General features: G+C 41.5%; 1 protein-coding gene across 2 annotated transcripts in view; it reads right to left on the bottom strand.

The window, feature by feature from the left end:
* Positions 1 to 14729, bottom strand: part of AATK (apoptosis associated tyrosine kinase) — a 2480061-nt gene that overhangs the window by 1044446 nt on the left and 1420886 nt on the right. For both annotated transcript variants that reach the window (XM_044085080.1, XM_044085081.1), the window contains one exon: positions 4264 to 4405. In XM_044085080.1, the coding sequence (XP_043941015.1) occupies positions 4264 to 4405 (142 nt within the window). The remainder of the gene's footprint in view (positions 1 to 4263; positions 4406 to 14729) is intronic.

Raw genomic sequence — 14729 nt, 5'->3', positions numbered from 1 at the left:
GTTTAAGATGTGTGTCTTACTTATTTACATAGTTTGGAAATTAGGTTAATCATTGTTGGGCACAGCCCATTTAAAGCTGGGACCTGGACAGAAAAGCTTAATTTGAAAGGAAATACTACACACATTCACAGTAAATAATGTCACCATCATCATCATCATCAACTCCCTTTTTTCCAGTTTTCTCACATACAATCCTTCCATCTCATAACTGGCTGTCTTTGTTTCCTCTTGCCTTTGTCCTGTTTCCAGTCTTCTTCATCAGATTGTTTTCTGCTTTCCTGCATATGTACCTGAACAATGGTAATCTGTTTTTTTTTAACTTCTCTACAACTGGAGTTAACTTGGACCTCTGGTCTAATTTCCTCATTTCTTCATCTGTCCCTCAGTGTGATTCTTACCACCCATCTCAGGCTCTTCATCTTCACCACCTCTACTTTCCTCAACTGCTTTGCTTTAACTTCATATAGTAGTACTTGTCACACAATGGTTTTGTACACCTTACTTTTCAGTTTCTTTGGGATTCTTCTCTCATACATTGCCAACTCTATGCCAGTTGGCTGCAACCCTTCTGATTCTAGAATTTACCTCCTCATTCAGACTTCCCTTCTCCTCAACCATCCCTCCCAGATACTCAAAGTTGTTAGCTTATTCCACTGTTTTCCCTTCTATCTCAATTTCACCTTCTTCTGATTTTCTCAATTTACTGCCATCACAGCGGTATTATCTGTATTCTATTTCAGCCCATGTACCTTCAATGTTCCATTCCATTTCCCTATCATTTGCTGAAGTCCTTGTTCAGAGTCTGCCTGTAATATCAAATCATCTTGATACAGCAACTTTGTTGAACTGCTCCCTCTGACCTGTTTGCCAATGTAGTCCATCACTAGAATGCAAAACGGTGGGCATAGAGATGAACCATGATGCACACCCACTCCCACTGGGATCCCCTCTATGTGTCCAAACACTGTTCACACTTGTGTCACTGGGTCCCTGTACATGGCCTGCACTAGTTTTTCCAATGTTTATGGAACTTTGAACCATCACAGGATTGCCTAAATCAGATTTATTGGGACCTTGTCATATGCTTTTTCTAAGTCTAGGAATGCCCAGATGGATTCTTTCATCCCTAGCTTCTTCTCAAATATATTTTTCACTGCAAACATCAGATCACCTGTGCTATATCCTAATCTGAATCATAACCATTCATCTCCCATCTTAATGTCTACTACTCTCCAGTACTTTCACGCAGTGTGACAGGAGTCTGATACTTCAATACTGCCTCAGTTGTGAATGTCCCATTTGTTGTTGTACTCTGGCACTAGAATGCTTATTTTCCAATCATCTGGAATATGCCTTTCCCTCCATACTGCTATGAGTACCTCCTGGAGCCATTTCTCCCTTAACTCACCCAACATCTTTATCATATCTGCTGTGACCTCATCAGAGCGTGATATTTTCCCTGACTTCTTTTTCCTTAGCGCTGTCCTTACTTTTTCTAAGGTGGGCTTCTCCTTTTCATACATCATAGGCAGCATCTGAGTACTACTTCTATGGGATTTTCTTCATTCAGAAGCTGCTGGAAATACTCCTTCCATCTGCTTTTGATGCTTGGTGAACTGGTAAGTGGGTTGTCGCTGGAATCCATTATGAAGGGTGTTGATAGCTATTTTCTTTATCTTTCTGGCTTTGCCTTGCAACTCAATAGCATTTCTGAAGCCTTGTTCTTTGTTACTGGAATTGCTCCTTTAGCCTCTCTGTTTGCCAGCCAGTAGTCCTCCTTAGAACTGGTTTTCCTTTTCTATGCCCCACGTTTTCCTGCACTCCTCCTTTCTTTTGATGACTTCCTGTACTTTTGCTTTCAACCACTAGATTTCCTTATATGCCTTATTTCCATGCCTTGCTCAACCACATATCTGTTCTACAGTCGTCACACATACTGTTTTGAAACACTGCCATTCTTCTTCAACTCCACCTATTTCCTCTTCTTCCTGAAGTGTTAGAGACCTTCAGATTTCCTTGAACTCTTGTACTTTCTCTTCAGTCAACTTCCAGGTCTTCAGCCTAGTTTCTCTCTGCCTTACAAACATCTCAAAATACTGCTTGCAGCTGAATTTGATAACCAGTGGTTTATGTTGTTGGCTGTCTGTTTCACTAGGAATTACTTTGCAACCACTGATTATGCCCTTTTCTTACTAAGAGGGCATCTACCTAACTTGCATATTGGCCACTCATGTATATGATCTTATGACCATGTGTTAGCCACCATCATGCCATTTGTCAAAGAAAAGTATAGAATGGCCTGTCCTTTATTCCTATTGTGCTACCTGTGTGAACCAATGTAGTCCTCATATCCTGTTCTGTCTGTCCCTATATATGTGCATTCAGCTCACCTATTATAAACACCAGTTCCTGTTGTCCTGCTTTATCTAGCAGTTTCTGTAACTGCTGTCTGAATGCACTTCCCCAGCCTTACACTAGAGTTTGACTGCCATGAGTCTATCTCAAATTCCAATGACATCTCTCACTGTCTTCAGAAAACTCTCCCTCATCACAATCCCCACACCATGTCTAGTCTGTCCTCCTCCTAAGCAGTAGACTCTGGAACCCAAGCCATATGGCTTTCCTGCACTGCTCTTCAATCTTGTCTCCTGAATGTCCAGTCACTTTCTTACCATCATTCATAGTAAATAATGGCAACATATGTAAAATGGGTCTATTCTACATTTTAAAGTTTCAAAACATCAAGCTTATAGTTCATAGGTTCATAGGTAGGTACTAGGCTATTGGCCCTAGGGCCTATATAAGCCTTGCCAAATGGTACCCTGGCTTTTGCCACCCAAGAAAATTATTTTCCTGTGCCCCTGTCAAGCAGACCCACAGAAGTGATCCCAGGGTAATTTCCTATTTCCCATCCAATCATCAAGATTTTTCTTGAAGAGTGCTAATGAGGAGCTTTGTTTGATATAGATAGGTAGTTTGTTCCAGAGTATGGGAAGTCTCTGGGACAGGAATCTATCCCTCCAGCATGTTCTGTTTATTATGGTGACAAGGTTTAGGTCCCTAGAGTGTGTAGCTTGGAGGGATTGGGATTTCTTTAAGTGGAGCATGCCCAACAGCTCTGGGTTTGATATAGCTTTGTATTTTAGGCAGAGATTGCCTCTGAGTAGGCGATATGCGACAGAGTAAAGCTGGAGTTTTTTGAGACAGTCTGCATAGGGCATCTGTTTGAGGCCCGTAATCCTCTTTGTGAGGTATTTCTGCAGCCTTTCCAGTTGTTGTAGATGTCTTGTGAGGTACATACCAAAAGGGGCGTTGTACTCTATAATGGGTCTAATGAGTGATGAGTAGAGGGGAACAATGACCTCTTTTTTCCTGGATGAGAAACCTTTTGTGATTAGGTGTGCCACGTAGAAGGATTTTCTGACTACTGTGGTGAAGTGATTATCAAAGGAGAGACTACTGTCCACCTGTGTCCCAAGGACCATAACAAAGTTGATATTCTGAAACTTCAAAAGTTAGAAGTAGACCTATGTAAAATATACTGTGAACATCAGAATGAACATTTACAAGGGATAATGATAATCTAGGAATTATGCGGTAATACTAGTCTATAAATGCATTATTGTATTGTACACTACGCATTGACATTACATAACAGTCACAATAGACACACCCTTATGTTTCAACAAGTTTAATTAAATGCATGAAAACATCAGACTAAGAGAACAACCTCATGAAAAAAACAGCCATTTTGGTTCAAACAAATACACTGCACTATGCAGTAAGCTAATATTTTATAAACTTGTTATTTTTGAAATTTCAGGAGTACATTAAGTAAAATACATGCTATTGTGTATAGTTTATCTCACAAAAAAAATTATAAAACAAATAAATGAGGAAAAAGATGGCAGATGTAAAAGATATATCATTCCAGATATTTATTTATTTGTAGAAGATGAAAGAAGACAATGGAAACAAAGTAATATGCAAAGAAAAAGCAAAACCTGGGCAAGAAATAGAAAGAACATATGGTAAACAATAATAAGAATGTTGAAAAATGGGATCTCGGAAGAAATATATAAGACAGTAACAGACAACAGCAGAATACCTTGTGGAATTTATAAATACATTTTAAGTAGTTAGAGAATCTGGTTTATACTTAAGGGGAGAGCTGCCGGGACCAGCCCTGTTTCTGGGTTAGTTAATTTGAATTACATTGCAAACATGGTCCTTCCAGGACTATGCAAAACAACAACCACCTACCTGCTCTTCCTGGCTGCTTGGACACAGGAAGTGAAACCTCTGTAAGTGGAAGAATATAAACTTCTGGTCCATTCTGTGAGTTTGGAGATCCCTGGGTGGACAGCTCTGTTGTATATTCTTCACCTTCAGCATTCTCAAACTCCTGTCATTAAGAAAGACAGAAAAGTTAAGAAAACAAACAGATTGTAAATGGATTTATATTGTAATCTTGTACTAACAGTTGCCATTTACAGTATACCCAAATGCCTTGAAACCTCTGCAACTAGGTTCTTAAAAAATATAATAATCAGCATCATCTTCCTCCTGGTATAACAAAGAAAGAAAAATAAATAAATTGAAAATAAGCCAACAGATATAAATAAATTATGTTTTTCTTCTACAAATCAAAGCTCCAGTTTTTATTTCAGGTAAGACTAGTGTGGAACTCTCGGTCTCAAGAATTAGTTGACTTGCTTACTCAATCCTCTTGTTAAGATTCTACTAAAAAAGCTACTTATGCATAGTTTTCCAGAATTTAAAGGCATACATTACGGGTACAGGTAAGGGTAAGTGGCTGTGATTTCAACTGCCTTTTTTATAATAATCAACAGTGGCACACACAAGGCACAATTAAATATTTTATTTATTTACTCTTTGGTAACACGGTAAGTGGGCTGGTCATTTTCATCTACAACTTCAGCAGAGATGCAAATACAGCAACATGAAAACACAGCAGTAAAGTTCAAATATTAGTGAGTTATATAGTCTAAATAAGTACAAAACTACAAATATTATCAATTTAAATAATACACAATAACAACTATCAATTAAACTGAAGAAAGTATGAAAAATATAGACACTGGGTCCTTAAACAATCTAAACTGATAAAGTTGTTTAACAAATCAAGAAAACAACAATACACGACAAATACTTCTGAACTATTCACATTGGAAAAGAAAATTACATCCATTCTTCTCTGCTAGGTCAAATTTAGACAACTATGTAATGCATTCAGAATATTGTAAATACACAAATTTTGGGACGATGTTTTACATTAATTACTAAAATATGCAAAGCATGGCAAACAAAATTTGACTGAAAATTAATCTGGTGTTACTAGCAGTAAACATAACACCTTCTGTGCATCAAAACTTGCATAATATGGACACAACATTGTTACAGAGTAAGAGGAAGGGGAACATTACAAACACAAAGACAGGAGCCATGAAGGAGACACGGATGCTCAAAGAAGGAATTAAATAATGTGTGTGGCAGGTGATATGGACAGTGGAGTGGGAGGACCAACTGCACAGTGGCTTGTTTCAACACCTGATAGGATTTGTCAGACAACAGGTCTTCTTTCACAATGTCTGGATGTCTGTATGTTTACATATATTCCAGGAAAATGCAAACATGCTCCGAGGGGAGAATTTTTTTTTTTATGCTGGATGAGACAAGAAAGCAGGTCATGTCATTGTGATAAAAGTATGCTGATGTGTTGCAGTATGAGGCATCTGTAAATGAGAGACCATGCTTAAGTCGAAATGAGGATGTGTGTAACATCAGTTGTCAAATGTTAAAGTATACTTAACAAATATACATTGTCTTCCTTGTGTGTTCTTTACCAATAGTCTGATTACCTTAATGAAGGCAATTTTTAGCAGACAAGAAAGTACAGTTGTGTACACTTACAATAAATGTAGATGTTCGAGTGTATTCACTGTTGCAGTCATCACACTTGGGTTATCTCCCTGCAGGTAGCCCTCAGTCAGCCCGAATACCAGAGACTTACTATTTCTGTGTCAGGTGCTGTTGCTCCAGGACTGATGTCAGGTCATCAGGGGTATAAAAACAGGCAGCCAATGCCATTACATCAGTTTTTCTTGCCCCAAATGTCACGAGCCCCCAAATAGGGAGCTATGAAGTTATGGTGGAAAAAACACCACCAGTAAAAAGTAAATACCAATAGCCCTGTAAGGGGTGAGCAATACATTTAGAGAAGTAGAGAGAGAGAGAGAGAGAGAGATAGAGACAGATGGGGGCTGGAGGGTGGGAAACCAGGACTGCAACAGTGAATACACTTGAACATCTACATTTATGGTAAGTGCACACAACTGTACTATGTTCTTCGTGTTTCACTGTTGCAGTGATCACACTTGGGTTGATTCCCAAAGCTGAAGAATGGGTGGAGGCAGTCAAGAAGAGTTGGGGCTGGACTGCTGTTGCAAAACCAACCCTGGATTTGGAAAAGATAGGCAAGTGGTAATGCTTGGTGAAGGTATGAACAGAATTCCAGGTAGCAGCTTTCAGAATGTCCCTGGTAGGGACTCCCCTGAGGAATGCTGTAGAGGTAGAAGTTTCCCTGGTGAAATGTGTTCTGACCCCCTGAGGGGTTGGTTTCCCATGTTGTTTGTAACAGAAATGGATACAGTGTGCTATCCATTTGGAAATAGTTTGTTTAGATATGGCCTTGCCCTCTACCCCAGGTGAAAAGCTGAGTAGTAGTTGGTCAGATTTTCTGAAGGGCTTAGTCCTGTCAAGGTAGAATCTGAGCTGTCTGTGCACGTCTAAAGAGTGCAGGATCATTTCCCCTTTATTCTGAAGACTGGGAAAGAAGATTGACAAATGGATAGATTGGTTGAGAGCTACACTGGACACCACTTCAGGCATAAAAGTAGGGTTAGTTCTGAGGGAGACCCTGTTAGCATGAAATATAATGAAGGGTTCCACAGCCATAAGTGCTTGTAGCTCAGACACTCTTCTAGCTGATGTGACGGCCAGAAGCAAGGCTGTTTTCCAAGAGAGGAATTTTAACTCTGCTGATGCTGCAGGTTCAAAGGGGGGAGCATAAGCTTTTCCAGTACAAAGTTAAGGTCCCAATCTGGGGTGGGTGCTCTCCTTGGTGGCCTTAAATTGTTGGCCCTTCTCAGGAACTGTTTGATGAGAGGGTGAGGGAAGACAGGTGGCTCAGTGTTGTAATGAGCCAAGATGGCAGAGGCATGGATCTTAACGGAAGAGAAGAAAAGGCCTCTGTGGAGTAGATTTGCTAGGTAATTCAGGATTAGAGGTAAGGAGGGCAGAGCAGTGTCTGCTCCTTTAGACTGAATCCAGGAACAATACCTTTTCCATTTATCAGCATAGGATTTCCTTGTACTGTGTCTTCTGGCTTCCAGAATTACATCCAGTACCTGCTTGCTTAGGTTGGTCACTGGGGGAGAATTCAAGGAATAAGCCAGGCTGCAAGGTTCAGGGTTTGCATTTGCGGATGCAGGATCTGTCCCTCGTGCTGAGTGAAGGGGATTGTGATCTGAGGTAGATGCCATGGTGGCACCGGTGACAGGCTGCAGAGTAGTGAGTACCAGTGCTGGCATGGCCAGTCTGGAGGAATCAGGATTGCCCTCGGTCCGTCTTGTCTTATCTTGAGTAGTATTCCTGAAAGAAGAGGCAGAGGGGGAAAGGAATAAATTGAGAGGTTTACCCACTGGAAGGATAAGGCATCCACTTTCCATGCTTTGCTGTGTGGTGTCCTGGTGCAGAATTTGCTGATTTGGTGATTCTAGGGGGAGGAAAAAAGGTCTACCTCCGGTATCCCCCATTTCTGGGTTAACAGGCTGAAAGTGCTGGGATTTAATTGCCACTCATGTGGATCTAGGAGATTTCTGTTTAAGTCATCTACCAGAGAGTTTTGTTTGCCTGGCAGGAATTGAGCTTGCAGATGGATCTGCATGTCCAATGCCATGTTCCACAATGTCATGACTAGCCTGCAGAGTGGGTAAGAGTGAGTTCCCCCCTGCTTGTTGATGTACCACATAACTGTGATGTTGTCTGTTTTTATTAGCAGGGGTCCTGGTGAGGGTAGAGATCTGAAAGCTGTCAGAGCATGCTGAACAGCTAGCATCTCTTTTTGGTTGATGTGCAGATGAATTTGACTTGTGCTCCAGTGGCTCTGAATGCACTCGTCTCCCAGATATGCCCCCCCCCCCCCCAGGCATAGTCTGATGCATCTGTGGTTAGGGTCTGGGCGGTGTGGGGTTGTGTAAAGCGAAGCCCCTTGTTGTGGTTGCATGCTGCTGCCCACCAAAGAAACTCTGTCCTTAGACAAGGTATGATAGGTATGGTGGTTTCCAGGTCCTGAGAATGTTGGCACCAAAGACTTTTTAAGTAACACTGACGTTTCCTCATATGCAGTCTGGAATATGGAATTAGTAGAATGCAAGAGGCCATGAACCCTAGAGCCTGCAGGATTTTCCTTGCGGATAGCTGGTTCTGGTGGCCATTTGAGTGAAGTAGCCTGTAAGATAGGCTTGTTTTTCTGGAGTAACAAATGCCATCTGGGAGGCTGTGTCCAAGCTTGCTCCCAGGAATACAATCTTTTGACTGGGTACTAGTTTTGATTTCTTTTCGTTGATAGTGTACCCCAGGGAGGTTAGAAGGTTCTTTACAAAAGTCAGGTGCTGCATCAGCTTTTTCCTGACTGTCTGCCTGAATCAGGCAATCGTCCAAGTAAGGGTATATTTGAATGTTTCTTTGTCTGCAATAGGCAATGGCTGGAGACAGGCATTTTGTGAAGACTCTGGAAGCAGTGGATAAGCCAAAGGGAAGTGCAGAGAACTGATAATGCATAGATACTTCCCTGAAACGTAGACCTTTCCTGCATGATTTCCTGATAGGGATGTGCAGATAGGCTTCTTTTAGGTCTAGGGTGGCTAACCAGGCATCTTTGGACAGCATAGGAAGAAGCTGCTGAAGGATGAGCATTTTGAATTTTACTACCACCAGGAAGGTGTTTAGAACAGAAAGATCTAGGATTGGGCGCCAAGCGCCTTCTTTTCTGGGTACCAGGAAAAGTCTGGAATAAAACCCTTGACCTATCTGTTCTGCAGTAACATGCTGAATTGCCCTTATGGACAGCAGGGATTGAACCTGGTTTTGTGCCTCTACCCACTGGTTTGGAGGAAGGTATAGGAACCCTTTCGAGGTTGGCAGTGTGTGGAAGTAAAATTTGTACCCCTGGGATACAATGTTAAGGACCCATCGGTCTTTGGTGATGAAGGTCCAGTTTTTTGCATGGTGGGCATGTTTTCCTCCTAGGGGCACGAGCAATTGGGCAGAGGTGAGGAGTGGGGTTGACAAGTCATTGTGAATTCTTTCTGTAAGGGGGTGGCTTAGCACTCCCTGTTTTAGAAGTGGAGGTACTCCATTGCTTAGATCTCTTCATACCCCAAGACTGTAATCTGGGGGGGTCTGTTTCCCCTGGGTCTAGTTTGAGATGGCCTTGAAGGGGCAGGAAAGGACCAGTGTTTCGAAGGGAAATGCCTACTGAATCTAGGAGGCTGCACCTGCAAAAAATCTTTGACTGTCTGCATAGACTTAGCTTTTTCTTCCATCTTTTTTAGAACCTCTTCTGCTTTGGTGCCAAACAAACTGTCTTTATTCAAAGGAGCGTCTAGTAGTTTTGATTTGACATGATCTGGCAAGGTCTGTTCCTTAAGCCAAGCATGCCTTCTCAGTACAGAACTAGTGACTGCTGCCCTGCAAGATGCTTCTAGGGCATCAAACCCACATAGGTTCATAGGTAGGTACTAGGCTATCAGCCCAAGGGCCTACATAAGCCTAGCCAGCAAGGTTCCATAGCTTACACCACCCAAGAAAGTTATTTTCTTGTGCCACTGTCCAGCAGAGACACAGAAGTGATCCCAGGGGTGTATTTCCTTTTCCCATCCACTCATCAAGATTTTTTTGAAGAGTGCTAATGAAGAACTTTGCTTGACATAGATGGGTAGCTTGTTCCAGAGTATAGGAAGTCTCTGGGACAGGAATCTATCCCTCCAGCGTGTCCTGTTTATTGTGGTGACAAGGTTTAGGTCTCCAGAGCATGTAGCATGTGCTGACTTGGCTTGCAGAATGCATACGCTCCTGTAATTCTTTATTTTCTGCACAGTCTGTAAAGGTAGATAATTTTTGCTTAATAAGTTCCATAATATGTTGCTGGTATTTCAGCATGTGAAACTGGCAATTCAATGCCCTAATGGCTAGAGTTGCAGAGGTGTATACTTTTTTACCCCATCTGTCTAAAGCTCAGGAATCCCTGTCCAAAGGGGTGGGATTATTAACTGTAGCTGCCTTTATACCTTTAGGCCCTTTGGAAATGACCTCTGGGTCAGCAGTAGGATTTTTGAAAATAGGCTGGCTTCCATTAATCAGCATGATCAGGTCTTCTGCCATTTTAAGCATTTGAAATTGTGACAAGGAAGCAGGTGCTTGAGATTGGGTCGTTGGTTTTTTAGGCGTAGCTCGTACTCTTGGCCTTAGAAACTCGGTAGTTTTAGACAAAACTGAAGATGCGGAAGAAGTCGTTGGTTTGTGTCGAGTATCGGCAACGGAATGGAATGGCAAAGAACTTCCTCAGGAGCCGGTGCCTGCTCAGTGGCTCCAGACCCATCCAAGGTAGAGACATCCGCAGGTTCCATAGTCATAGAAGAGTCTCACGGCATACCGGACTCCAAACAGGTCTCGGTAGCGGCCTGCGAATCCATCGAAGTGGGCATCAGGGGCTGCAAAAACTGGTGACTAGCTTAACGGAAGCATTGTCGGCAGTTTTGGACCTGTGCGATCTGTCGCTGATCGGTAGTCGGATGGCTTACCGAAGCCATTTCGGAATACAAAGAGCGAGAGCAAAAGTATTTAGCGACAATAAGGGCCCGGCGACGAATAGTTCGTGCATTGAACAAAGCACAAAACCGACAGTGAGGAACGTTGTGGTCTGGGCCTAAACAGGTGACGCAGTAAGAATGGAAATCTCGGTGTGGTATTTGCTTTCCACAGGCGAGACAATTGTTAACTTTTTCTGACATTGGTTAGGGCAAGAAAAAAGGATCCCCAATGGGGTACTTAGCTTTAGAACACTTCAGGATGATTCAATTCATTAACGAAAATTCAGGTAGCGGCCGACCAGCACTCATGCAAACTGCTTCTGCTTTGGGCTCCTTGGCAAGAAAGACTGATGTAATGGCATCGGCTGCCTGTTTTTATACCCCTGACGACCTGACGTCAGTCCTGGAGCGACAGCAACCGACACAGAAATACTAAGTCTCTGGTATTCGGGCTGACAGAGGGCTACCTGCAGGGAGATAACCCAAGTGTGATGACTGCAACAGTGAAACACAAAGAACATCTGGGCTGATTGCTTGTTTTCTTTTTCCTTTCTTTCATTTTTTTTTTTTTTTATGAGTGAAGGGAGTCATCTTAACATTTGAGATGTAATGGTAATGTATTGACCAAACAAGACATTTACTGAAATACACAGTCCCTTGGGCCCCTCAGCTGGTCTCTGTCTACCAGTTACTTTACAGGAATAGTGATGTGTAGTTAGCTGAGGCACAGTGGCATTAATTCCATGTCATTTCTTCAGCTGAATGTTAGTGTGATCTAAACAGCCTCTCTGAAAACTAAGCAGTGCATTTATAAAACAATGTGGGGGGGCTTTATAGTCCACTCAAACCACAAGTAATCTGTACGTTTCAGCAAAAGGAAATCTACTTGTGGATTACATGGGCGTATTCACTGTGGGCATTTCATCTGTAACATGCCTGGAAGACAAGCACATTTAATAGTGCTGGAGTGCCTAATTTCAGCTAAAAAAATAAAAAAGTCCTAAAATCGTGACACTGTTGTCACAAACAGAAATCAGTTGTACATATGTGGCAACTTCATGTCATACTCCTTCATACAACAAGCTACTAAATACAAGAGCAACATGGAGGTGTTGTGGAGAACTACATTGTGTAGGGCTAACGTATCATATCCTTAATGACTGATCAAACACTTTACCAGGCAAACACTACTCATGTATATTAAGTGACCAAATTACAGATCCTGCAAGCACAGTGTAGAGGAAACAGTGATGCTAAGTACAAGTTAATTCCATTTCTTCATGGATGTGTGATCTCAGAGTTAATATATCTAAGTAATGAGGTGTGATGGTGCAAACGCCACTGTGAAAATGCCTACAACAAAGTACTTCTGTTTTGTTTTTGTGCTGCTGTTTGTTTTTATATTACAATTTAATCAGTTCGGGTGGATTTCTACATGTGAGGTTGATTGGGGAGTGGTTTGGATAATGGAGTTTCAGTGTATGTCTTAAGTTTATGATGTGGCAGTGATTTGCAGGGAATCAGTCTGGATTTCCTTGGTATGTTTTCCTTGATTCTTTTGTTTTCTCATGCTTCTTGAAATAATATGCTAATCACAAGCACATTTTAATTCTCCTCATAATGTCTCTTTCATATTACAGCACTTTCTAATAGTATACAAGGCATGCCTCATTACTGTCCCATGAATACTGCCCCAGTGCCAGCACTATTTAGGCATCAAATCAACCACAAAAGGAAGACAAGATACTAAACTAACCAAGGTCAAAGACAAAATATGAGAAACTATGGTCCTCTGATTCAGCAGTGCCTTAATATTGAAAGGAGTAAATATTCCATCTAAAACTGTCACCAGATCTGCAGACATGAAACTGTTCAAACATGTTGACTCTTGAGACTGACTGCATTATTTTTTTACTTCATACACCTCTATTTAGCAAAGCACCAGGTTACTGGATAAAAACATTTAACATGCAACTACAACAAAAAAGGGGGCAAGATCCAGAAGGCTCACCCTACATTTGCAGAAACTACTACAACCAAAATAAGCAGTTCCATGATAATGGGAAATGTGATTCAGAGACATGTTAGTCAATATTCATATCACATCTTTGAATTGTTTAGAGTAACCACTATTGCTAATTAACACGTTCTTGCACTAATGACCACTGGTGGCCTATGCATCTCGTAAGCAGAGTTACCTCCACATTAGTTACCTCCACATTCTCACATACACACACACACACACACACACACACACACACACACACACACACACACACACACACACATATATATATATACATACACACACACACAGACACACTCACACATATACATACACACAGACACACATACATGCAGACTTACAAAAACACAGAAACAGACACACACACACACATACACACACACACACACACACACACACACACACACACACACACACATGCAAGTCTCATGCCACCTCCATTAGAACTTTAGCAGGCATGGGCCTGAGGCCAGACCTGGCTCCCCACAGGGAAAGAAATTATTTAGAAACTTAGAAACATTTTAACTGGGGAACATACCTCCCTGAGCCTACAGAACATCCCTGAGGTAGTTAAATTGCTCTGCCCCTTATAATTCAAACCATTACAGTCAGTCAATAATAGCAGACGTTAGAGCTTGACACTTCTTACTGTTCAGAACATAAATCTCAAGGTAAAACCTGTTTTTCCCATGAAGTCCTCATCTGTTAAAAATGACTTCGCTGGAAACAGAGGCATCAGCCAGCCATTTATAGATATAATTTATCCAGTTCAGAGAATTAGGGATCCAGTGCCCATCCTGGTAAGTAATGGGCAAAAACATTGACCAGCCATGAACAAGGTGCCAGTCCATCACAGAACTCACCCATGCTTAAGTCCCATTTAATACTGCCACTCTGCCTACCAACATGAGTTCCTAGCAGATCACCAAACAAGCAAAGGGGGGATATGCACTCTCCACCAAGAAGCCACTCCAGTAAAATGTAACTCATAGAACAGATGACAGGGATGCAGCAGTGCTATCTGATGTATCACAAAACTGCCTGTAAACAGTCTCCTTGGAATGAAATAGTTTAATTAATTAATGCATTGTCAGTATTCATTCAAACACGATGTCTTCAACCACACAAATTGTTTGGATTTCTGTTCTGAAAATTAGCATTTTGTACTTATGTGTTCCAGTCACCAACTACCATGATAGTAAAGCTTCAGTAAAGCATTCTCTGATTGTGAGTCTCCTCACAGAATTCATTTCCACGTGGTTTACATGGAGAATACAAGTAACAAGCTGTGCCAAGTAATATGAAACATACTGGCAGAAGGGGTCTTTGCACCTGAGGCAGTTTATGGCTCTGCCTGTTACAGCTGGCTATGCAGACAAATAGCCTTTTAGCATGAGTGCTTTCTATAACACATTAAGGATGCATCATAATATGCAGCTGTCCAGATATCTATAGTTTTGCAGACAAATATGTATTTGACATTTTCTCATTTCAGTTTACCTCGTGGAACAAAAGTCTTTCTCAAGCAGAATTCTGAATGCTGATCTTGCCCTTTTACTCTTTTGTGTGGTCTTCCAACAAAACATCTTATTCTTCTCACAACTGAGGAATTTTGTTGTTAACTGAAGAGAAGGATGCGTAGGCCTCTATTAAGTGGTAATACTCAAGGCTTCAGTTTTTTCACAACTGTAAGCAGAGTGAAATCTGGACAAGAGAAGGGCATGATAGTTTGCAAACACAGCTATGTTCTCAAGGATCTGTGTACCATCTGTCCTAAGATATGAATAATTTAAATGTTGTATACTGTA

This window comes from Protopterus annectens, chromosome 10.part0 (genome assembly GCF_019279795.1).
Source record: "Protopterus annectens isolate FY-2018-M chromosome 10.part0, PAN1.0, whole genome shotgun sequence".
In the NCBI taxonomy this organism is placed as follows: Eukaryota; Metazoa; Chordata; order Ceratodontiformes; family Protopteridae; genus Protopterus; species Protopterus annectens.
This window is presented reverse-complemented; position numbering and strand designations above follow the sequence as displayed.